The sequence below is a fragment of the Macrobrachium rosenbergii genome, chromosome 48 (genome assembly GCF_040412425.1).
Source record: "Macrobrachium rosenbergii isolate ZJJX-2024 chromosome 48, ASM4041242v1, whole genome shotgun sequence".
In the NCBI taxonomy this organism is placed as follows: Eukaryota; Metazoa; Arthropoda; class Malacostraca; order Decapoda; family Palaemonidae; genus Macrobrachium; species Macrobrachium rosenbergii.
The window spans coordinates 77,297,231-77,322,719 of NC_089788.1; the positions used below are offsets into that span (position 1 = coordinate 77,297,231).

At 33.4% G+C, this 25,489-nt stretch overlaps 4 protein-coding genes and 1 long non-coding RNA gene across 6 annotated transcripts in view; 2 read left to right on the top strand and 3 right to left on the bottom strand.

Annotated features, from left to right (window-relative positions):
- The window catches only part of LOC136831592 (turripeptide Pal9.2-like), a 42,464-nt gene extending 30,806 nt beyond the window's left edge, over window positions 1–11,658 (top strand). Inside the window, exons 2-4 of the mRNA XM_067092225.1 lie at window positions 9,849–9,957; window positions 10,331–10,477; window positions 11,397–11,658. Of these exons, the coding sequence (XP_066948326.1) occupies window positions 9,849–9,957; window positions 10,331–10,477; window positions 11,397–11,410 (270 nt within the window). The 3' untranslated portion in view covers window positions 11,411–11,658. The remainder of the gene's footprint in view (window positions 1–9,848; window positions 9,958–10,330; window positions 10,478–11,396) is intronic.
- Window positions 1–25,489, top strand: part of LOC136831608 (uncharacterized) — a 149,692-nt gene that overhangs the window by 77,093 nt on the left and 47,110 nt on the right. The window lies entirely within an intron of this gene.
- On the bottom strand, window positions 1,279–5,746 carry LOC136831606 (turripeptide OL11-like). Its single transcript, XM_067092242.1, has 5 exons — window positions 5,660–5,746; window positions 4,946–5,048; window positions 4,067–4,207; window positions 2,290–2,365; window positions 1,279–1,443 (listed from the first exon to the last, which is right to left on the bottom strand). Exons 2-4 carry the CDS (start codon window positions 5,031–5,033, stop codon window positions 2,352–2,354), a joined length of 243 nt encoding a protein of 80 aa, XP_066948343.1. The 5' UTR covers window positions 5,034–5,048; window positions 5,660–5,746; the 3' UTR covers window positions 1,279–1,443; window positions 2,290–2,351.
- On the bottom strand, window positions 13,156–15,340 carry LOC136831599 (turripeptide OL11-like). Its single transcript, XM_067092233.1, has 4 exons — window positions 15,245–15,340; window positions 14,565–14,673; window positions 14,134–14,277; window positions 13,156–13,414 (listed from the first exon to the last, which is right to left on the bottom strand). Exons 2-4 carry the CDS (start codon window positions 14,656–14,658, stop codon window positions 13,401–13,403), a joined length of 252 nt encoding a protein of 83 aa, XP_066948334.1. The 5' UTR covers window positions 14,659–14,673; window positions 15,245–15,340; the 3' UTR covers window positions 13,156–13,400.
- On the bottom strand, window positions 15,901–20,206 carry LOC136831604 (PI-actitoxin-Avd5a-like). 2 transcript variants are annotated; one of them, XM_067092238.1, is made up of 5 exons: window positions 20,104–20,206; window positions 19,524–19,632; window positions 18,064–18,204; window positions 16,965–17,041; window positions 15,901–16,060 (listed from the first exon to the last, which is right to left on the bottom strand). In XM_067092238.1, the coding sequence occupies exons 2-4, from the start codon at window positions 19,615–19,617 to the stop codon at window positions 17,028–17,030; spliced, it is 249 nt and encodes an 82-aa protein (XP_066948339.1). In that variant the 5' UTR covers window positions 19,618–19,632; window positions 20,104–20,206; the 3' UTR covers window positions 15,901–16,060; window positions 16,965–17,027. The 2 variants fall into 2 exon arrangements, with proteins under 2 accessions (XP_066948339.1, XP_066948341.1); XM_067092240.1 differs by having other exon boundaries at window positions 19,524–19,644; window positions 20,104–20,179.

Consider the following 25,489-nt stretch of genomic DNA (forward strand, 5'->3'; position numbering starts at 1 on the left):
CGGAACAAACGGCTCTCCAGTATTCCGGCATTTGCCTTTGGCTATTCTGTCTGTCTACCTTACGGAAGCTAGTTTCACTAGTCGCGTTGCAGCCAAGAAAACTGGTCCCATTACCGGCTCCCAGAAAAACTAGTTTGACTCTGGTCATGATTAAGATTTTTAATGTACGTGGTAACTAGGACTTTCTTTGTTTTATCGTTTGATTTTCTTCAACTTTTTGTTTACTCTTTGTAGAAGAAGCCACGGAAGTAATTTGAGTTGTTTGTTTACGTCGGTCTTCAGGGCTGGGCTTTCACACAGTGTGCTCTACATCATGTGCGCCTGCGCGTGTGATATATATATATATATATATATATATATATATATATATATATATATATATATATATATATATATATATATATTTATATATATGTATATATACACACATAGTGTATATTTTTTATTTATTTGTTTATTTATCAATTAATAATAAAAAGTTTCCACTGTTATCATACCGAAATTAAAACATTCATGCTCCATTACAAATCCTCAGTAGTTATGGAAAACTTCGTTATTTCAACATTACATTAATGTTCTAAAATGATACCAACAGTTTTCTCAACCTATGGAAGAATTATTATTGTTTTTATACCGACTGTATCAAAGGGTTAATTTGTTTTGGTATCAGTGTCCAAGGATATTTTCTGTAAACATTTTAGCAAACACTGGCAGTTATTATTATTATTATTATTATTATTATTATTATTATTATTATTATTATTATTATTATTATTATTATTATTATTATTATTATTATTATTATTATTATTAGGAAAAGACATTCTCTGGTCAGTTGCATTAAAAATTATAGGTGTTTCCACGGCACTTAATTTATACAGAGTTTTCCTATTCTTCTTATTATCTTTTTTTTTTTTTTTTTATTATTATTATTATTATTATTATTATTATTATTATTATTATTATTATTATTATTATTATTATTATTATTATTATTATAACAGTAATAGTACTAATGATATTACCAGGATATACACTGACAAATCGTTTTACTGTCATAATCAACCAGTAAAATATGAGTGACATATTCAATAGTTAAATGTATATATCTTATTTAGTATTTGTATGACAACCATTATTCACATAGTTTGAGCTCCACCTCTCCCTATATACACTATAGGCTGTAATCTTTAGAATTACCATATTATCTGTTCATCCAGAAGCGTCACAAAAGAAAACATCTAATCAGTATTTAGAAGGAACAAAAAAATCAACTAATTTTTGGGTTTCAATTTCATTAGAAGTTTTAAATCTAACAATCATGAAATTTCAAAAAATTTACAGTTTAAGGATTCACGAAAATTAGCCTACGCTTAAAAAAAGGGGGGGGTGTCTTCGATGTTGCTGTTGTTATTGGCGACCTGTTCTCCACTTGTCAGCAACCTAGAGATAGAGAATTGATAGATTAGGATAAAAATCAATAAACGTGAAGAGATGATTAGGGTATTAGGTCACTAAATAGATAATTAAGGAAAGAAATAAGTTGGGAAGCATTTAGTTTAACTGATTACATTTTTCAAGTAAATATTTATAAATTCACTTTCATGAATTATTGGTCACTTCATCATGAATTTATTGACAACAATTTGTTGACAACAATTTGTGAACATGTCTCTTACAAATCGCCATATCTTGACAGATGATTGGAAAGAGTATGGATAAAATTTTTGATTGGATCTTTAGCTTTATCTGGATTCAAAATTCCTATGATCACCAACTCTTGTAATCTTTAACAATATCTTGCTTTCAAATTCGAAAGTTCTGAAGATGGGAGGTGAAAAATAACTCATTAAAGTGTATTATCTGAGTTCCAGATGGTTATTACCTGTGGTAATGTCCTGTCATTCCTTTTTTTCAGATTCCAGTGACTAAGGGATTCAAGTTCCCGGGACTATAAGATTTCAATTTCAGTTATGAATATTGGAAGTACTGAATATCAAACTAATGTGTTCCGAACTGTTTATCTTGATTTAGTAACTTTAAGAGATTTATTCTCTCTCTCTCTCTCTCTCTCTCTCTCTCTCTCTCTCTCTCTCTCTCTCTCTCTCTCTCTCTCTCTCTCTCTCTCTCTCTGTAATTTCTCACAAACTCTTATTGAGACAGGAAGGAATTGTTCTAACAAGTTGAAAGGTAGTAGTGACTCCATCCCCTCCATTTCTCACGAAGGAAAACTAAAATTGGATTTGGAAACTGGTGTTCATCTGTTCGCCTAAACAGTCAATTATGTACCTGGTAGAAAGCCGACTGCTGTAGGTCACGAACAGGCTGTAAGGGGCGTAGGGCTAACGACTTCATCCGACGTAACCTGCAGAAAGTGGGAAATAAAAAAAAAATGAGCAACGAGTCTTTGTATACGAGGAAAAGAGGACAAGTCCCATATTTGGATTATAAAGACTAAATTTGATTGGTACACATCCACCCATGAACTGGGAATCATGAGAGAGTAGACCAGAGATGATGGTTACTATTAGTTACTATTACATGAGTGGGGACCTCTCGTCTTCTGCTCCTGAAGGGAAAAAAACATCCTTTTATTTGTACAGGAACTTGGTGTGAATTGTTTATCTCTAAGTTGATGATTCAGCCAGGACAAGAGTTACAAGTTCTGAAGCACCTTCGTATGTTTCAGCAAGGACAAGAACGCCTTCAGTCAATAGTAACAAGTTTTGAAGCAGTTTCGCAAGATTCAGCAAGGACAAGAACGCCAGCTGATTAGGGGTTGCAAGTTCTGAAGCAGCTTCATATGATTCAGCAAGGACAAGAACGCCTTCAGTCAAGAGTTACAAGTTCAAGCACCTTCGTATGACTCAGCAAGGGCAAGAACGCCATCAGTCAAGAGTTACAAGTTCTGCATTACGATTCAGCAAGGACAAGAACGCCTTCAGTCAAGAGTTACAAGTTCTGAAGCAGCTTCATATGATTCAGCAAGGACAAGAACGCCTTCAGTCAAGAGTTACAAGTTCTGAAGCACCTTCGTATGACTCAGCAAGGACAAGAACGCCATCAGTCAAGAGTTACAAGTTCTGAAGCAGCTTCATACGATTCAGCAAGGACAAGAACGCCTTCAGTCAAGAGTTACAAGTTCTGAAACAGGTTCATGCGATTCAACAAGGACAAGAACGCCATCAGTCAAGAGTTACAAGTTCTGAAGCAGTTTCATATGATATGATTCAGCAAGCACAAAAACGCCAGTTGATAAGAGTTGCAATTCTGGAGCAGTTTCACTAGAGGTGCGCAAGGAATGAGACGATTGACCTATGCAGTATGACATTGTTGCCTTTAAAAAAAGGCAAGTGAGGACAAGTGAAGACCATTCCTCAATTTTCCAACGGAATGCAACAAACGCTTGGAAGTTGATATTTTTCGAAGCGAGGAACGCGCACTAATTCGAGGAAGTGAAAGCGGTTGAATGATCTAAATCAGTTCCCCTTTAAGACAGAAGAAAACGAGAAATCTTTTGGCCTTCTAAACGAAGAGCAGAAACAGGAGAAAAATTCCAGAGCTTGTAAAGTGCAACAGAGATACTCTATCAGTGACAACCCCACATTTAGCACAGTTGCCAGTTCCTCATTGGACGAATGGGTATCGTTCTCACCTAGCACTCTGCTGGTCCCGCGTTCGATTCTCCGACCAGCCAATGAAGAATTAGAGGAATTTATTTCTGGTGATAGCAATTCATTTCTCGTTATAATGTGGTTCGGATTCCACAACAAGCTGTAGGTCCTGTTGCTAGGTAACCAAATGGATCTTAGACAGGTGAAATAAATTTAATCCTTCGGGCCAGCCCTAGGAGAGCTGTTAATCAGCTCAGTGGTCTGGTTGAACTAAGGTGTACTTAACTCAACTTAGCACTGTTGCCAGCCCACCAAAGCTTGCAAACAACTACGGGAAACAACTACCAGGTTTAGCTGCTCCCTCTCTCATCACTGCAACTGGCCTGTGACGATTATGCAAAACGAAGACGCCGCAAAACAAAACAAAAGAGAATCAGAAAAGGAAAACTTACATTGCTCACACCTTCCTTTGCATCGCACCGTCAGGCGAGGGTTGCGACATCTCCCAATTTCGAAGTGGCAGCGATTAGAGTAGTTCCTTCCGTCGCTGCCGCAAATGGGGTCAAGTTCGAAGGTGCAGGCTCGGTCGCAGTCTGGGAGAAACAAATAAATTATTATCATTACGTTATTGTCACTGCTGCTAGGTTAGGTTAGGTCAGGTTACTATTTGGTTCCCTTTATAACTTACAGTTAGGGAATTTCATATGATGGTATCCTCTGTAACTGGTTGCCTTAATGCTCTGTTTTTTCCAATATTTCTGTGTCTCCAGGACTTACCTCACTTCTACCCATTATTTGTTGGTAGGTTTCTACCGTTTCTCTTCCTATTTACGTTCTACTAGTCTCTTTTTTTGGAGTCTTATTTTCAATTGCGTCATTTCCTTGCTATTTACCTTGTCAATATTACCGTTTCTGTTCTTACTAAGATCGAAATCATGCAAGATTCACAGAAAGTTTCTTGTTGAGGGCAGGGTATCAGTATCACTTTTGAACTAAATTTCTAGATAATTCAGATGTACAACTTACAATAAAATTAAATCTATAGATAACTCAAATGTGACACTTAATAATGAACTAAGTTTAGGGATAGCTCAGATGTGAAACTTACAGTTAAATTAAACTTACAGATAACACAGATGTGAAACTCGCTATTAAACTAAATTTAGGGACAGACCCCTTATGAAACTCGTTATTGAACCAAATCTAAAAGCTGCTTCCCGAACAATTTTTCTTCTTTGGATTAATAAACAACTCCAGACTAAACTGAAGATGAAAATACCAAGTCCTTCCTCCATTACTGAAACTCTTTAAAGTGTTAAATTTTGACTCACTTGGAAAGTGTGCGTTGGTTACTGACGTGCCAATGATGACCAGCAAAACGACGCAGAAAATAGTCGTTGGCAACCCCTTCTTGACCATCTTGTTTGTTGATGTCTGTCAAGAGAACCAAATGATCGTTAGGGATTTGTCGTGATTATCTTACACCTTAAATCTAATCCTATTTCAAATTGACGTTTCTCTTCTTAGCTCTATATTTTAATTACTCCTGGTTCTAGTGTTCTTTTCCAGAAGTATTGGCAGTTTGAAATGTTAATGAGATAAAGTGAAAACACCTTAGAGAATCTAATATAAATTTATTTAAGCCTGCCTTCGACTGCCTGAAGTATTGTTGGATAATATCTAAGAGCTATTAGTTTTGATTCTAAATTTAATGAATCTGGTTTCGCAGATATCATGTGTGAAATGAATCCGTCTTGAAAAAAATTTGAGGACCAGTGTACTCACCCCAGATTTAAATTTTATGACCAAAATATGAACCAATTTTTTATATAGTGACAGATTTTGTTATATGAAACCTGTACTTTCCGTATTCAGTGGTTAAATAGCTGGCATATACTATAAATTTGTGTTACATAATAACTTATATAAAAATTTACGTGCTAATCACATTTGTTTGGTCGTTTTCTATGACCTATATAAGGCAAATTTCTCTGTCCTTTGTAATATTTCAGCAGAATGATAAAAACAAGTGTGTATTGCCATACCCGAGCTAAAATATTCAGCTGAAGATCTGAAGTACGTCAGTGCTTAACGAAGTGTGCGGTCAGACTGTTACTCTCCCATGTGGACTGGTTCTTTATATATTGGTCACTCCGTCATGAGTTGCCAACTACCAAAATTCTTTATATATTGGTCATTCCATCATGAGTTGCCAACTACCAAAATGTGTACGCAAATACCCCTCCCCCCTAAGAAAAATTATATTACGGAAAACGTGAAGTGGGAAATCCCACTGTTGCATCTACTAATGGATATATGAAAACATATAATTATAGATGCGTCGAGCCAAAATAAACTTTATTGCGCTTTTTAAAGAGAGTTAAAGTCCTTTGCGACCTCTAAAAAATTGTAGGAAAAGGTTTGGAACCTGGGATGCAGAACTGGCCATAACCAGTTAGGTTGTATGTTCGCTCTCTCTCTCTCTCTCTCTCTCTCTCTCTCTCTCTCTCTCTCTCTCTCTCTCTCTATATGGGAGGTATATTGGGGAATAATATATATTCACATGCATACATGAATATATATATATATATATATATATATATATATATATATATATATATATATATATATATATATATATATATATATATATATATATATATATATATATATATATTTAAAAACATTCTTTAGTCTCACAGTCAATATTCGTCAACAGAAATAATTAATTTCATGCATGGAATCGCCACATACATAACCTATATCATTTGTTAAAATTTGTATACATTTCTGTTACAGATATCAAATTTTATACAACACCCTCAAGCCTGTTTTTTCTTTTCTTAATTATTTACAAAATCCATTTACTCATTTTCTATAACTTATATCCTTTTCTTCTCTTAAGTTTCGTTTTGTTTTAATTCAGATTTTTTTTCTTGACTTCCTCGAATTTCCCTCGAGGCGTTTTCTTTTTTTTTTTTTAAGTCCTTGAGATGTTACCTCAGATAGCTGGCTTCAGTAGCCGGCGTGTGTTTATATATGAATACCAATACTTTTTGCTTTTCGCGTTCTGTGTGTGTGTGTATATATATATATATATATATATATATATATATATATATATATATATATATATATATATATATATACTGTATATATAAAGTCTGAATAGCCCAATTCAATACTTCCAAAAGTTTTGAAAACTGTTGATGTTATCTGTAGAATATACCTAGTGTCGCAATTCTGAAAATTTTCCATAACTCATATATAAAGCAAGAACGGAATTTGAATCTGTTATTTTTTTATTTTGCTATAATAACGGTGAGATCTTTTTGCATATATATATATATATATATATATATATATATATATATATATATATATATATATGTATATATCTTCACAATATATAGATATCATTGTTATTATAGCAAAATTCCATTATTCTTTTATATAAGCTCTGGAAAACCTTCAGAATTTCGATATTAAACCATGTTTTTACAGCTAATATCAACAGATTTCAAAGCTTATGGAAGGATTATACCGGTTGTGTTCAGACTTTATTCATATAAAACACATTCTGCATTAGTTCCAGAGATAATTTTCTTGAAATTCAAATACTGGTTATTATTATTATTATTATTATTATTATTATTATTATTATTATTATTATTATTATTATTATTATTGTGATATACATTAACACTCATAATTTCTGTCATAATCTAATTATTATTATTATTATTATTTATTATTATTATTATTATTATTATTATTATTATTATTATTATTATTATTATTATTATTGCTGTGTGATATACATTAACACTTCTCATTTTTCTGTCATAATTAATTTATTATTATTATTATTGAATTATTATTATTATTATTATTATTATTATTATTATTATTATTATTATTATTACTACTACTACTACTACTGTGATATCCATTAACACTTCTCAGTTGACTATTATAATCATCATGTAAGTTGTTAGTGATACTTTAAACAGTTTAATGTGAAGTTTTTGTGCAGTGAAGAATGAAACCTTTATTATATATTATGACAATTATTTTTTATCTAGTTTGGGTCAAGTTTTTCCCTTTGTATATGCTGCAATCTTAAGACCTCTTTTTGTGTCTGTTCATCCAGGTTGCTCACAAATAAAAATAATTTCTATTTTTTGAAGGAACGAAAAATAAATATCATTTGGAGTTCAGTTTTATTTAGACTTATTCTTTTATTAAGATGAAATTTCAAAATCTGGTCAGTTTAAGGATTCATGAAATTAACCTGGGCTTTAAAAAAAAAAAAATTTCGTTGTTGGCGATATTGTTGGCGATATTGTTGGCGACCTGTTCTCTACTTTCCAGTAACCTAGAGAAAGAGAATTGATAGATAAGGAAAAAATCAATAAAAGTGAAGAAATGGATTGGATATTAGGTCATTTAATAGATAATTAAGTAAACAAATAAGTTTGGAACTATTTAGTTTAACTTATTACATTTGTCAAGTAAATATTTATAATTTCACCTTCAACAATTTTTGGTCATTTCATCACTTCATGATATTGTCTAAATTTGTTGACAACAATTCGTGAACATATCTGTCACCAATCACCACATCTTGACAGATAACTGGAAAGAGTACGGATACAATTTTTGATCGATTTTTAGTTTTCTGTAAAAGGAAACTATTATGCCGGCTTTGTCTGTCCGTCCCCACTTTATTCTGTCCGCCCTCAGATCTTAAAAACTACTGAGGCCAGAGGGCTGCAAATTGGTATGTAGATCATCCATATTCCAATCATCCAACAAACCAAATTGGAGCCCTCTAGCCTCATTAGCTTTTATTTTATTTAAGGTTAAAGTTAGCCATAACCGTGCTTCTGGCAACGGTATAGGATAGGCCACCACCGGGTCGTGGTTAAAGATTCATGGACCGCGGCTCATACAGCCTTATACCGAGACCACCGAAAGGTAGATCTATTTTCGATGGCCTTGATTATACGCTGTAGCGGCTGTACAGAAAACTCGATTTTCGGTGCATTTTTCACTCGTTTAGCATAATCTGTCTTCTACAAAACTCCTGTGTTTACCAACTCATATTTACTGGAAATCGCGTGACACACTGGAGGATAATAATATATCATGATCTCTTCTAAACTTGGAAAGATACCTAAAACCAACGACTTTAGGGACGAAACGCAGCAGGCGAGTGATATTGTTATTCTCGGAAGCCGGAACATGATAGGAACACCAGTCGTGGCGTTTGACAAAACTGGGAAACTGGCAACCCCACGGATCGCCGAAGCCGGCTGCATAAGCGGCAGTGATACCAGCCTTGAGAGAGCAGTCAGGGAGAAACTCTCGAGGTGGTTATACACTTTCCATTACGGTTCCGGCAGAACAGAAAATGACGTGTTTTTATGCTTTTAACGAATGCTTGGGCAGGGGGATATTATCAAGCACTCAGGAATTTAATCATGAATCATTGTGTCTTTACAAAAAGAGACGCACGTCCACACACACAAACATATAAGCGTGTTTTCTCAAAAATTGAAAGGCTGGTGTCACTCCTCAGAAAAATGCGTTTATATGTTTCCTTTTGGTGTTCTAAGTATTTTTTCAGTGGGATATTTGTCAGAGGGCTTAACAAAGTGATTTCGCCTTCAAGTGGCATTTGGGGATTCATTGTTTCAGAATATATGTACTGTATGTATATATATATATATATATATATATATATATATATATATATATATATATATATATGTGTGTGTGTGTGTGTGTGTGTGTGTGTGTGTGTGTGTGTGTGTGTGTGTGTGACTTTTATCACATCATCATGATTCATATACAGTCAGTAAGCTACAAACGTCCTTTAATATCAATTCACTCTACCTCGGAAATAATATATGAAAATATATTATTTCCGAGGTAGAGTGAATTGGATATTAAGGACGTTTTTCTTTACTGATTATATATATATATATATATATATATATATATATATATATATATATATATATATATATATGTATGTATAATATATATATATGACCACTAACACTGCAGAAATTTTATTCAATAGAAGATCATCGATCAGTAATAATTCCTGGAAAAAAAATATGTTCATCTCCAAAATAAATTTTAGTAGTGGAAGACATTCCATATATAAATAGGAAATTATTTGTGCATGCCAAACGTAAAACCACTTCAGTCTTCTCTCCACAGGTTCAGTCCATCAAAATGGTGAAAATGGGATTACTGTCAGCTGTGCTTATTGTCACTCTATTTGCCATCATCGGCACATCAGAGGCCGGTCCTCATAATCATGAACCAGGTAAGACTCCAGTTCTTGTTTTCATAATAGGTGGGACTTCATCCCTTATTTATTATTCATTTCTTTTCATCATTGTTTAAAAATAATATGTATAAGAATCTTTCAAAATCTAATATTGTTTTAGGCTGTGTTTGCAGAGATAACGGTAAGTATACTTGACAGGTGTTGTCTACCTTGATTCTGATTGGCTGGGGCATTGTAGGAGTCGAGGTGAATATAATATATATTTTTATACTTTCGGATGTTGTACCACTGTCATGAATATTCAACAATGTCATGCTAGGTTTACAATCTACCATAATTTAATTAAGAACACGAGAAATACTGCTACTGATAGTAAGAGTTACAATTAATGTTTTTTTTTGCTTTACAGCTTGCGATAACATTGCTTGCACAGACGACTACACCCCTTTCTGTGGTACTGATGGGAAGACGTATTCCAATGCTTGTGCCTTAGATGTCGAGCGGAGATGCAGAAATCCAAATCTGAAGGTGCGGTGTCAAGGAGAATGCAGCGAATGTGAGTTTTTCATCATTACTGAGTATTTAGTCTCTTTAGGATTACCTGTTGTTTCATTTATGCATGCTAATTCTTTTATTTGTCTGCGGTTGCTTTAGCTATTCAAAGAAGAAAGTGACTCCAATGATTTCTGCATCATGCGAGTCAACAAGTGACTTGAGTGAACGCGTTGAAATGGTCTGCACGTGTAGAGAGAATGTTGAGTAAAGGGACTGGCAAAGAGGATAAATGATGATGACGTTAGACAATTTGACTGTAAGTTTACTTTTGCCATAATGGTAAGTAAGTCAGTGATGTAGAACATCTATTTGACTTCGTGGCTACCAAGGGCACTGACTCAGTCATGCTGGAGACTTGTTGAAATGGTCTGCACGTGTAGGGAGAATGTTGAGAAAAGAGACTGGCGAAGAGGGAAAATGGTGATGAAGTTATACGATTTGACTGTAAGTTTACTTTTGCCATAATGGTAAGTAAGTCAGTGCTGTAATGATAAGTAAGTCAGTGGCTACCAAGGTCACTGACTCAGCCATACTTGAGAGACTTCACTACAGACCAGCAAATTGGGGGGTGAGAGAGAGGGAAACTTAATTATAATCAAATATAATCTCAGCAGTGTGTCCATTTTTTTCTCCATTATTCCTTGAGGAACCTAAAAAAAAAAAATTCAGAGCTCGTAAATATATGAAACTTTCCCAGTCATAAGTTCACGTTTTTATCCACTTCGTGAAATTCCTTATTTATTACAGATAAGTGAAACACTAGACAGTCAGTGAACTGTTGAAAGGTAACTGTTCATTCATGAGTTTCTTATGAATTTATTCATTCATACTTTCATTTACTTATCCAGTTCGTTTTTAATTATTTTATTCAAATTCCCTTCTACTCGTCCAATCTTAATATGTTTCTCTTTCTTCTACAGGTGGAAGTGAGTGAGTGGAAGATAGTCTTCATTAACAATGGAGAAAATAGTTTCATAGATAATATTTTCATTACCTGTCGAAGAAATAGTTTAAAAATTCTTCAAGTCAACTGCAACATTGATGTACTCTTTCAAGAATTCTGTTTTAAACTTTCCTCAGATTTCTTCCATGAAATATCTGTACCTTTCATTGAATATATTATTCTTGAAGCACTGTATCATTTATGAAATAAAAACTTAATAAAACCTGATTTAAAATCCAGTTCTATATTTTGATTTCCCTCTAAATATTAATAGGTTTTAGTGCATAGATGAATATGCAAATAACCACTTAAAAATATTATTACTTAAGATTATTATTGGTATCATTAATTGAAATCATTTGGAAATTAGAAGCACATTATTGGAAATCAGCCATTGATGTGAAGAGAAAGCATTATTTTGGCAAATTTTTTGTATGGAACAAAAGTGATGAAGAAGTTATTTAAGGCAATCACCTGCCTTTAAACTCATTTACTACAAATTATGACTACTCCAGATATCATTTTAAGCTGACAATAATGGAAATTACACAGCTGACAGGGCAGATGCTAAGCAATAATACTATTGTTCCTAGACTTAAACACAGTCACTCTGACAATTTTAAAAACTGAATTGCAACTTTTTTTCTTAAAAATTGTTCAATTACATTTTCTGTTTGTGCTTCACTGGATGTCCTTATCAATAATGTCAAGCCTTCGCCTATAAAAGGAGGCGGTACTAGAAAAAAAAACACTCAACTGTCAGTACCACATTCATGTTACTGTGCCATTTGGTGTAAATGTTATCCATATACTTTTCTATATATATATATATATATATATATATATATATATATATATATATATATATATATATATATATATTTATAGAAGACAGAGAGAGAGAGAGAGAGAGAGAGAGAGAGAGAGAGAGAGAGAGAGAGAGAGAGAGAGAGAGAGAGGTGTAATGTTAAAAATTGAATAAAAATACTGAATAATACATAAATAACTCAAGATGAGGTAACAATCATTTATAAGATATATATATATATATATATATATATATATATATATATATATATATATATATATATATATGTATATATGTATATATATATATATATATATATATATATATATATATATATATATATATATATATATATATATATATGTATGTATGTATATATATCTAGACTCAACAGTACGAATGTGGTACTGACAGCTGTGTTTTATTTTCTGGACCCAATTCCTTTTAAAGGTCCAGCCTTGGTATTGTTAATAAGGACATCCCACTAAAAACAAACGGATAATGTGATTGAAAACTTCAGAAAAAGAATTGCAGTTCAGTTTTTCAGACGATTCAGATTCAGAGTAACTGTGTCTAAGTCTAGATAAATTTTTATTACTTAACCTCTCAATGTCAATTGTATTATTTCTATGCTTGTTAGCCTAAATCAATGTTAGGAATATTCGTATTTTGTAGGAAATCATTTCAAAGGCCAGTGGTCGCCTTGAATAACTCATTCGTTGTTTTTATTTCTCTCATAAAATTTACCAAAATAATACTTCGTGTTCACGTCAATGGCTGATTCCAAACATGTGCTCCTAATTTAAATGTAATTTCAATTAATGACACCAATAGTAATCCTGATTTCTAATATTCTTAGTGTAGTTATTTGTATATCCATCTATGTACCAAAACCCATTAATAATAAAAGGGAAATAAAAATAAATAATAGGATTTCAAAGCAGTTTTATTACATTTTTTTATAAATAATACAATGTGTCAGTAATGATAAATTCAATGAAAGGTACAGATATTTCATGGAAGAAATCTGAGGAAAGTTTATAATGAAATACTTGAAAGAGTACTTCAGTGACACAGTTGACCTGAGATATTTTTAAACTATTTCTTCTACAGGTAATGAAAATATTGTCTGTGAAACTACTTTCTCCATTGTTAATGAAGACTTTCTCCCACTCACGCATCGCCACCTGTAGAAGAAAAGATATATATTAAGATTGGACGAATAAAAAAAGAGAATTTGAATAAACTGATTAAAACGAACTGGATAAGTAAATGAAGTATAAATGAATACAGTCACAGGAAACTCATAAATGAACAGATACATTTCAACTGTTCATTGACTGTCTAGCGTTTCACTTGTTTGTAATCACCAAGGAGTTTCATTAGGTTGATAAAGACGTGAACTTATGACTGGGAAAGTTTCATATATTTACGAGCTCTAAAGTTTTTTTAGTTTGCTCAAGAAATAATAGAGAGAAAATGGACATAGCTGAGATTACATTTCTTATAATTAAGTTTCTCTCTCCCTCCTTTTCTGATCTGCATTGAAGTCTCCATTATGGCTGAGTCAGTGACCATGGATGCCAGAACGCCAGGTACAGTGACTAACTTAATTTCCAATATAGTAATGGACAGTAAAAGTGCCCTCACAGTCAAATTGGTTAATCTCATCACCATTTTCCCTCTCTCCCAGCCCCCGCCCTTCCCATTCTCTCTACAAGTGCAGACCATTTCAACGTTCTCACGTTGGTCAATTGTTCACTTGTTGATGATGCAAAATCATTGTTGTCACTTTCTCATTTCAACAACCATACAAGCAACAGATCGTTGACAAAATTAGCATGCATGAATTCAACTACAGGTAATTCTAACCAGACTAAATATTAAATAATAATGCAAAACTTACACTCCCCACATCTCCCTTCGCAATGCACCCTTAGACCAGGATTTCCACAGCGCGCGATATCTAATCTACAGCTGTTGGAATATGTATTCCCATCAGTGCCACAAACGGGTTTGTAGACCGCTAGGCAGAAAGTGTTACCGCAAGCTGTAAAGCAAAAAAATATTAAATATAATTCTTATCATTAGTAACAATATTTCTAGTGTTCTTAATTAAATTATGGAAGATATTAAAGCTTGTATGAGGACATTCTCGGATATTCTTGGCGATGGCACAGTATCTGAGAGTATATAAGATTAAATTATATTAACTCTTGACTGTACAGTATCTTAGCCAATCAGAATCAAGATAGATGATATCGGTTGGGTATATTTACCGTTACCTCTAAAAATCTCAAATCCTTTCAATTCGGAAAACAAGAAACTGTGTCTTACATGGATTAAGCTTGAGAGGACCGGCCTCTGACGTGCTGATGATGGCAAAAAGAGTGACGAGAAGCACAGCTGACAGTAATCCCGTTTTCACCATTTTTGTGGTCTGGACCTGTAGAGAGAAGATTGAAGTGGTTATACGTTTGGCATGAACAAATAATTTCCTATTTATAGAATGTCCTTACACTACTTAAATTTATTTTGGATATAAACATATTTTTTTTCAGGAATTATTACCGTTCTATGATCTTCTGTTCAGTAAAATTTTTGCAGTGTTCGTGGTCATTTGTTTGTGGTATATATATATATATATATATATATATATATATATATATATATATATATATATATATATATATATATATATATATATATATATATATATATATATATATATATATATATATATTTTATATATATATTTTGCATACATGCATACATATATATTTTGAAACAATGAACCCCAAATGCCATTTGAAACTTAATTCACTTTGTGACAAATACCCTTTTGAAAAAATACTTAGAAAATCAAAAGGAAGTATATAAACCCATTTCTCTTAGGTGTGACATTAGCCTTTAAATATTTGAGAAAACGCACTTTTTGCTAATGCGATAAATCCCTGAGAGCTAGGTAATATCCCCCATTCAATAGAACAATGAAAATGAATCATTTTCCGTTTTACCTGAACTGAGATGAGTAGCAGAAGAACCGTAAGGGAACACGCTGAGGTCTTACACACAGTGCCTTAACCTGACTACTTTCAAGGCAAGAATGTTGCCGCTTATATAGCCGGCGTTGGCAATAATTGAGAGTTGCCAGTTACCCTGTTTTATCAGGACCCACAACTGCTTTTCCTAGTATGTTCCGGTTTCCGAGGAGAGCAATATTATTCGTCTGCTGAGTTTTATTCCTACTTTTTTAGTTTTAAGTAGGTTTTCAAGGTTAGAAGAGATCATGAGATATTATTATCCTCAAGTCTGTCACCTGATTTTCAGTGAACATCAGTTTCTCTAAGTCATATTTTCATTAGAACAGACGTATCAGTCGCCTGAACTCGTATTGCAAAGCGTTGCATACTTTTATGGACAAATATCCAAAGTAGTGTTGATTTTAATAGGCTAAGTAATTCACAGACACAGATATAAGCATATCTCGTAAATATACAAGATATCTGAACTCTTGGGTGTCATTGAACTTATATGCTACCCGGTTTGGGCTCCACCTCCCGCTATGTATATTCTGTACCCTTAAGATTTTCTCTCTTTATGTTCACCCAGGTGCGTCACAAAATAAACATCAATTCTATTTTCAGAAGGAACGGAAAATAATCAACTGGCGTGCGGATTTCAGCTTTATTAATAGTTTTTTGCAACAAGATGAAATGTCATAATAAGGTCATTTTGACGATTCACGAAATTAACCTGGGCTTAAAAAAAAGAGAGAGAAGTCCTCGATGTCGGCGATGTTGTTGGCGACCTGTTCTCCACTTGTTAATAACCTAGAGAGAGAGATAATTGAAAGATAAGGATCAAATTAATAAAAGTTAAAAATAAATTAGAAATTATGTCACTAAATAGATAATTAAGTAGACAAATAACTTAGGAACTATTTAGCTTAGCCGATTATATTCCCAAGAAAATATCTATGATTTCACCTTCATCAATTAGCTGGCACTTCATCACTTCATGATATTGTCTGAATTTGTTGACAACAATTCATAAACATGTCCTTCACAAATCGCTAGATTTGACAGATAATTGGGGAGAATAGGGATAAAATAAATGACTGAACTGTTAGCTTAAACTGATTTGTAGATGGGAGATGAAAGTTAACTAACTGAACTGTGATAGCATTCTATAGAGAGCTCGTCTCTCTCTCTCTCTCTCTCTCTCTCTCTCTCTCTCTCTCTCTCTCTCTCTCTCTCTCTCTCTCTTGGTAATAATCAATCATTCTAGTTTAAATTCTAGCAAGGTATTCACGTTTCAGTTCTCTCTCTCTCTCTCTCTCTCTCTCTCTCTCTCTCTCTCTCTCTCTCTCCTAATAATCAATCATTCTAGTTTAAATTTTATTAAGAATAAAAAGAAACAAAAATGGACTTTCCATCTTGAGGTAGTCACTTTTAGAGTTTTCCCCTCTCTCTCTCTCTCTCTCTCTCTCTCTCTCTCTCTCTCTCTCTCTCTCTCTCTCTCTCATTCCCGGCTTAATTTGTCACAAACTTTTATCGAGACAGGATGGAATTGTTCTAACAAGTTGAAAGTTAGCAGTGACTCCATCCCTTCCATTTCTAACCAGAGAAAACTTAAATTGGTTTTAGAAAAATCTCTGCCAAAGAATGGCTATGAGAGAAGGAACGAGGGAAGGAAACTGGTGTGCATCTGTTCACTTCAACGGTGAATATTTACCTGGTAGAGAGGCGATTGCCGTTGGTCAAGAACAGGTTGGAGAAGGGCGTGGGGCTAACGACCTCATCCGAAGTAACCTGCGGAAAACGGAAAATTGAAAACAAATGAAGAACGGGTCTCGGAACGTGAGGAACAGACAGGAAATATTCTGAGATTGTACAGACTGAATTTGATTGGTATACCTCCCCATTTGAATTGGGAAAATGGGAGGGTAGTCAATAGAGGATGGTTATAATTAGTTACTTTTGCATGAGTGGGGAATCTTGGTCTTCAGTTCCTGAAGGGAAAGAAAATATCCTTTTGTTTTTACAGAAACTTTGTGGGGAATTTTTATCTTTAATTTGATGGCTCACCAAGGCCAAGAGCGCCAGCTTTGCTGGGCGTGAGAAAGGAATAGGGTGATTGACGGACCAATGACATTGTTGCTTATAAAAAAAGGCAAGTGAGGACTGCAGTGAAGATCATTCCTCAATTTATCACAGAAATGCAACAAACGCTTCTGTCTCTTGGATGCTGACATTTGGCAAAGCGAGGAACGCGCACTAATTCGAGGAGGTGAAAGTGCTGAAAGATCCAGATTGGTTCCCTTTAAGATAGAAGAAAGCGACAGACCTTTTGACCATCGAAAGCAACAGCAGGAATGGGAGAGCTCGCAAAGGGCAACTTGTAAGAAAAGATAATCTAAAGGTAGCAAGCATCGCATTTCGCTGCTCTCTCTCTCTCTCTCTCTCTCTCTCTCTCTCTCTCTTTAATACTCACTGACAGTCTTGAACCCATTCTTTTATAATACAAAAAATTACTATTTAAAACATTATTAACTAATTCTCTCTCTCTCTCTCTCTCTCTCTCTCTCTCTCTCTCTCTCTCTCTCTCTCTCTCTCTCTCTCTCTCTCTCTCTCTCTTTAATACTCACTGACAGTCATGAACCCATACTTTTATAATACAAAAATTATTATTTAAAACATTATTAACTAATTCTCTCTCTCTCTCTCTCTCTCTCTCTCTCTCTCTCTCTCTCTCTCTCTCTCTCTCTCTCTCTCTGTACGTAAACCGAAGACACCTCAAAATCAAACCAAAAGATTAGAAAAAAAAGACTTACATTCTTCACACCTTCCCCTGCATCGCACCCTCAGACGGGGATTGCGACATTTGGCGGCATAGAAAGTACAGGGATTTGGGTAATTCATTCCATCGCTTCCACAAATGAAGTTAAATTCGAAGGTGCAGCCTCTATCGCAGTCTGGGAGATATGGGAATAAATTATTATCATTATATTAGTGTCATTACTTTTGTTTTTGTTACTGTGCCGATTTATTCTTTTCCTATTTCTCTTGCTAATTATATTGTTAGCGTTAGCACCTCTGTTCTTACTAACAGTGAAAACATGCAAGATTCTCAGAAAGTTTCTTGTGGAAGGCAGGATATCAACTGGGAAGTTTCTTGTGGAGGACAGGATGTCAATTAGAAAGTGTCTTGTAGAGGGCAAGATATCAACTGAAAAGTTTCTTGTGGACGGCAGGATATCAACTGGAAAGTTTCCTGTGCAGGGCAGGATATCAACTGGAAAGTTTTTTGTGGAGGGCAGGATATCAACTGGAAAGTTTCTTGTGGAGGGCAGGATATCAACTGGAAAGTTTTTTGTGGAGGGCGGGATATCAACTAGAAAGTTTCTTGTGGAGGGCAGGATATCAACTGGAATGTTTCTTATGGAGGGCTGGATATCGACTGGAAAGTTTCTTGTGGAGGGCTGGATATCGACTGGAAAGTTTCTTGTGGAGGGCAGGATATCAACTGGAAAGAGTCTTGTGGACGGCAGGATATCAACTGGAAAGTTTCTTGTGGATGGCAGGATATCAACTAGAAAGTTTCTTGTGGAGGGCAGGATATCAACTGGAAAGTTTCTCGCAGAGGGCAGGATATCAATTAGAAAGTTTCTTGTGGATAGCGGGATATCAACTTATTGTTGAATCGAACTGACAAATGATGACAATGATTTACTTTGAGAGTTTCTATTAAGTCTCACTGAATGCGAGACTTAATAGAAATCTACGGGAACAGTACTGAACTTTTCACAAGCCAGACTGATTTCATATCATTATTCGTTATAAAATTATTGTTGCTGATATTCTCTGACTAGTATTGTTGTGACATATCTGCGCAGCAGTGATATATATATTGTTGGACACTTTTTTAAACATTTTGAATCATTTACATCCCAGGATGTGACACTAGACTGGAATAAATTTGGGGTTACTCAAGTGTGAGCTAAATTTATGGAAATCTCAGATGTGAAACTAGCTAGCGAACTAAATTTAGGGATAAAAAGAGAAGTGAAGCTCGGAATTAAACTAAATCTATAGACAACTTAGTAGTGAGACTCACTATTAAACTAAATTTAGTTATAGATCGATTGGTAAACAAGCTATTGAACCAGTTCTAAAGATACCTCCCAATCAATTTTTCTTTTTTGGATTGAGGAGCAAGACAAAACTAAAGATGAAATTGACCAGGATCTTTCTTCATTACTGAACCTCCTTAAAATGTTAAACTTTCACTTACTTGGATAGTGGTGGAATGTATCGGCTACTGACGTGCCAATGATGATCAACAAAACGAAGCAGAAAATAGTCGTTGGCAACCCTTTCTTGACCATCTTGTTTGTTGAAGGCTGTCAAGAGAACTAAATGATGGTTAGGGATTTGTCGTGATTCTCTCACCTTAAATCTAATTCTATTTGTAATTGTTTTTCTTTTATTTTTAGTTTTATTCCTGGCTAATATCTAACAGAAAAGATTATCTATCACACAGATTCTTTGATTCTAAACCAAATGAATCTGGCGTCCACAGATACCATGAGCCCCAGGCATCAGGCCTGTAAAGGCTTTGTAGATCAGTGTCCTTGCCCAGATTTAACTTCTATGACCAAAACTTGAACCAATTTTTCAATCAGTGACATAGATTTCTGGAGATGAAACCTGCACTTCTAATATTTAATGGTCAGATAGCTAACATTCACTAGAAATTCCTGTAGTAATTACTTATATATACAGGGTCGTTTTCTATGACATATGTAAAGCAAACTTTTCTGTACTTTGTAATGTTTCAACACAACTAGAAAACAAAGTATATGATGCCATACCCGATCTGAAATATCCAGCTGAAGATTTGAAGAGGCTTGGAGCTTCTCACTTTACAAAGTTTGCGATCAAGCTGTGCATCTGTCGTGAGGAGTTGACCTTTATATGCCCGTACATCCGTCATGAGTTGCCAACTACCATAATATTACTCATCTTTCTTAACTTACCTGAAGGAAATTTTGCCTGAAGGCTTCCAAGCCGATTAGATTTTTATTTTTGAGCGAGTATGGATCCTGAATCATCTGCATACGTGTCACGGGGATTTTCCTGAATTCTGATGGGTGCACTGAGTATTCGACGTAATGGTCCCGTCAAAAATAATCAGGTTTTGCTGATAAACAAAGATTTTTTTTACGTAAATACGTACACAAGCCGCAGGTATTACACAGACGCTCAGTCCCAGGTGCAGGTAAATCCCCCCAAAAGAGAGCCGAAGTCCTTGATGACCTTTAATGTTATACCCCAAAAAATTCCATGATATGGTTTGGAACAGGGAATGCAGAACTGATCTTAAGCAGTTGGATTGTATATGCTCTCTCTCTCTCTCTCTCTCTCTCTCTCTCTCTCTCTCTCTCTCTCTCTCTCTCTCTCTCTCTCTCTGTATATTCATGAGAATATAATACACATGTACATCTCTAGAATGAACGTATATCTTTCACATATCAAAAACCTTACTTCAGTATCACTGTCAATATTCCGTCAATAAAAAAGAATAGTAACAATCTATAGATTCTATAGAATCACCAAATATCTAACATTTTTTTTATGAAATTATTGATGATTTTCACTGGAGATAAGAAATTTTATATAAAACCCTCAGACACTCTCAGACCTTTTTTTTTTTTATTGTTAGTAGTAGTCATCATCTCACTAGCAATAACTGTTAGGTGTTTTCTTATCATACGTTTGAAGGCTAATTATTTTATACCTTTTTTTTTAAATCCTGGTTATATTGGTCTTACCTTCCTGGAATTTCCCTCGAGGTGTTTTCTTCTTCTTCTTACTTTTAATAGACCTTGAGACGTTGGCTCAGCAACCAGAGCGCTGTATTAAGAGTATGATGACTATTTGTTTTGGGATGTATATATATATATATATATATATATATATATATATATATATATATATATATATATATATATATATATATATATATATATATATATATAAAGATATATATATATATATATATATATATATATATATATATATATATATATATATATATATATATATATATATATATATATATATATATATATATATATATATATATCATATATATTGCAGATACACAATCTACTTTCAGTTTATAAGTTCCTGCTAAATATCTATCCTAAAGCATCCTTCAAATATTAAAAAGACGATTATTATTAATAATATGATAATTATGCTAATTGCCAAGGATTATGGAACTGAAAATAATGATGAAAATTGTTGTTAATATAATGACCTGATAAATAATTTGTAAATTAAGCTCTAAGTTTAGACCACTCCAAGATTTAATAGGGATGACTAATGCATATATGAATACACAAATATATATATGATATATATATATATATATATATATATATATATATATATATATATATATATATATATATATATATATATATATATATATATATATATATATATATATATATACCTATATGTGTTGCCATAAATATATGATTAATGACTTATTACACAATTAGCCTGTAAACTAAATTTTTTTCATGATTCAATCAAAACTTCGAGGCCATTGTAATATCTTACCAGGTACCATTTGAGCAAAATATTATGCTCAGATTATAATAGCAGAAATTTAGTCTATTAAATTATCTAAAATCAGTATTTTCAGTCCTACAGATATTGACATTTTTTTTTTTTTTATTTTACTCATTACAGTAAATTTATTTAAGGCCGTACCTTCCGAGTATAGCTTATCCTTCACATTTTACAGTGTTAAATTCCATATTGAGCTGATAAAAATTAAGTGTTTTGTCTACGAAGCAATGACTAATTATAATTCCCATTGGGTGTAAGTTAGTCCCATGGTATTGTGAAACCGAATGTTTAATGATATTTGTGTGTAATAAAAATGAGTATCTATCTATCTATCAACATTATATATTATATATATATATATATATATATATATATATATATATATATATATATATATATATATATATATGCATGTATGTATAAAGTCACTGTACAATTTAAATGCTTATAGATTCGTAACTATATATTATATAGTTAATCTTTAAAAAGGACAAGAAAGCCTAATGTGTCTAGTTTTTCCGTTTCTCTGAAGTTTTAGTTATTATTTGTTTCATTAAACATTGACAACCTATATATATTTTTAACACCAACTGATATATATATATATATATATATATATATATATATATATATATATATATATATATATATATATATATATATATATATATATATATATATATATATATATATATATATATATATATATTTATATATATATATATATATATATATATATATATATATATATATATGTATATATATGTATATATGTATATATATATGTATATATATAAATATATGTATATATGTGCATATATATATATATATATATATATATATATATATATATATATATATATATATATATATATATATATATATATATATATCCTTGATGTTACTGGTAAGGACATCCCACGAAGAACAATCAGATAATGGAATTGTAAAAGTTTTAAGAAAAAGATTTACAGTTCAGGTTTTTAGAGGAATTAGAGTAATTTTCTCCAAGTCTAGGTCATAAATAGGTCGATAATATTATTATTTAACCTCTACGCTGTCAAATGTATTATATCTATTATTGTAACGTTTAATTAATATTTGGAACACTCGTAGATTATAAGAAATCACCACAAAGGCTAGACCTGGCCTTCAATAACTTCATTACTTTTATTCCATTTATAAAATACATCAAATTTATGCTTCCTCTTTAGATCAGTTGCTGATTCCAAAACTGTGCTCCTAATTTCCAGACTTATTTGAGTGCGTGTATGTGCTGTGCATATATTTGTGAAAAAAAAAAATTTATGATGAAACCAACAAATGTTCGAGAGTATTTCTGTTCATTCAAAAAATAAAAATAAATCATTTTTTTCTCTTGCCTGAACTGAAATATTGAGCGGAAGAACTGTAAAGGAAACGCGTGCTTCTAAATTGAGAGTCATTCACTTATATACCCGGTTTGGGTTCCACCTCTCGCTATACTTATTCTGTAGCCTTAGGATTGTCTCTTTTAGTTTTCTGAAAAGAAAACTATTGTGCAGGCTTTGTCTGTCCATCCGCACTTTTTCTGCCCGCCCTCAGATCTTAAAAACTACTGAGGCTAGAGGGCTGCAAATTGGTATGTTGATCATCCACCCTCCAGTCATCAAACACACCAAATTGCAGCCCTCTAGCCTCAGTAGTTTTTTTATTTTATTTAAGGTTAAAGTTAGCCATAATCGTGCGTCTGGCAACGATATAGGCCAGGCCACCACCGTGCCGTTGTTACAGATTCACGGGCCGCGGCTCATACAGCATTATACCTAGACATCCGAAAGATAGATGTTTTCTGTGGCCTTGATTATACGATGTACAGAAAACTCGATTGCGTCGAGGGGACTTCGGAGCATTTTTTACTCGTTTCTATTCTCCCAGATGCATCAGAAAATAAACATCAGTTCTATTTTTAGAGGGAAGGAAAAATAATCAAATATCGTTTGGAGAGCAGTTTTATTAGGAATTATTCTTTTAACAGTCAAGAAATTTCATAACATGGTCATTTTAAGGATTTACGAAATTTACTTGGGCCGACTGCTCTAGGCCGCGACCAGGGCGAAGAAGGTCGTGGGGCTGGCGACCTCATCCGATGTAACCTGCAGAAGAGGGAAAAATTGAAAATAAATCAAACGGGTCTCGGAACATGATGAATAGACTGCAAATATACTTGAATTATAAAGACTAAGTTTCAGTGGTACACCTCTCGCCATAAATTGGGAAAATGAGAGATGATAGTTACAATTAATTACTATTGAGTGAGTACTTCTCGTCTTCAGCTCCTGAAGGAGAAAGAATATCTTTTTGTTTTTACAGAAAATTTATGTGAATTTTTTATCTTTAATTTGATGATTCAGCAAGGACAAGAACGCCAGCTGATAAGGGTTTACAAGTTCTGAAGCAACTTTCCTAGAGGTGTGCAATGCAATGTGACACTGCTATCTATAAAAAGCCAATTGAGGACTGGAGTGAAGACCATTCCTCAATTTATCAACGGAATGCAACAAACGCTTCTGTCCCTTAGATCCTGATATTTGTCAAAGCGAGGAACGCGCACTAATTCGAGGAGGTGAAAGCGCTGAATGATCTAGATCATTTCCCCTATATGACAAGAAAGAAAATGACGGACCTTTTGGCCCTTGAAAAAGGAACAGCAGAAAAAGAAGAAAAATTCCATAGTTTGTGAAGCGTGACAAGTCAGAAAAATAGTCTATAGGCAACAACCACCACTTTTAGCTGTGCGCCCTCTCGCCACTGGCCTGTGCGTAAGTGCGCAGAATACAAATACCTCCACATAAAACAAAGATAAAAGAAGGGTACAAAAACTTACAGTATTTACAGCGTCCCTTGCATAGTACAGTGAGGTAGGGATTAAGACATTTTCCGATTGCGAAGTGGCAGGGATTAGAGTAGGTTCTTCCGTCGCTGCCACAAATGGGGTTAAATTCCAAGGTACAGATTCGGTCGCAATCTGGGGAGGCATAGTAACATTATTATTATTATTATTATTATTATTATTATTATTATTATTATTATTATTATTATTATTATTATTATTATTATTGCTGTTGTTGTTTATTCGTTGCTGGAGATTTTTTTAAATCTTTTTAACAATTTACATCACAGGATAACTCAGGCGTGAACCAAATGTATGGAAACTAAATTTAGGGATAAACAACATGTGAACTAAAATCTATAGATAACTAAGATGTGAGACTCAAAATTAACCTAAAATTTAGGGATAGATCGGTTGTGAAACTCGCTATTGAACCAAATGTAGAGATTTTTGTCCAACAGTTATTTTTAATTGATAAGCAACTCCAGACCAGACTGAAAATAAAAATACTAAGTTCTAGGGATTTTGTCAAATAAATTCTTTTTTGTAATAAGGAACAACTCCAGACACAACTGAAAATAAAAATACCAAGTTCTTTCTTCAAAACTGAACCTTCTTATGAAAATATAAAACCTTGACTCACTTGGAAATCCGATGCCTGCATTGGTTACTGACGTACCAATGATGACCAACAAAACGACGCAGAAAATGGTCGTTGGCAACCCCTTCTTGACCATCTTGTT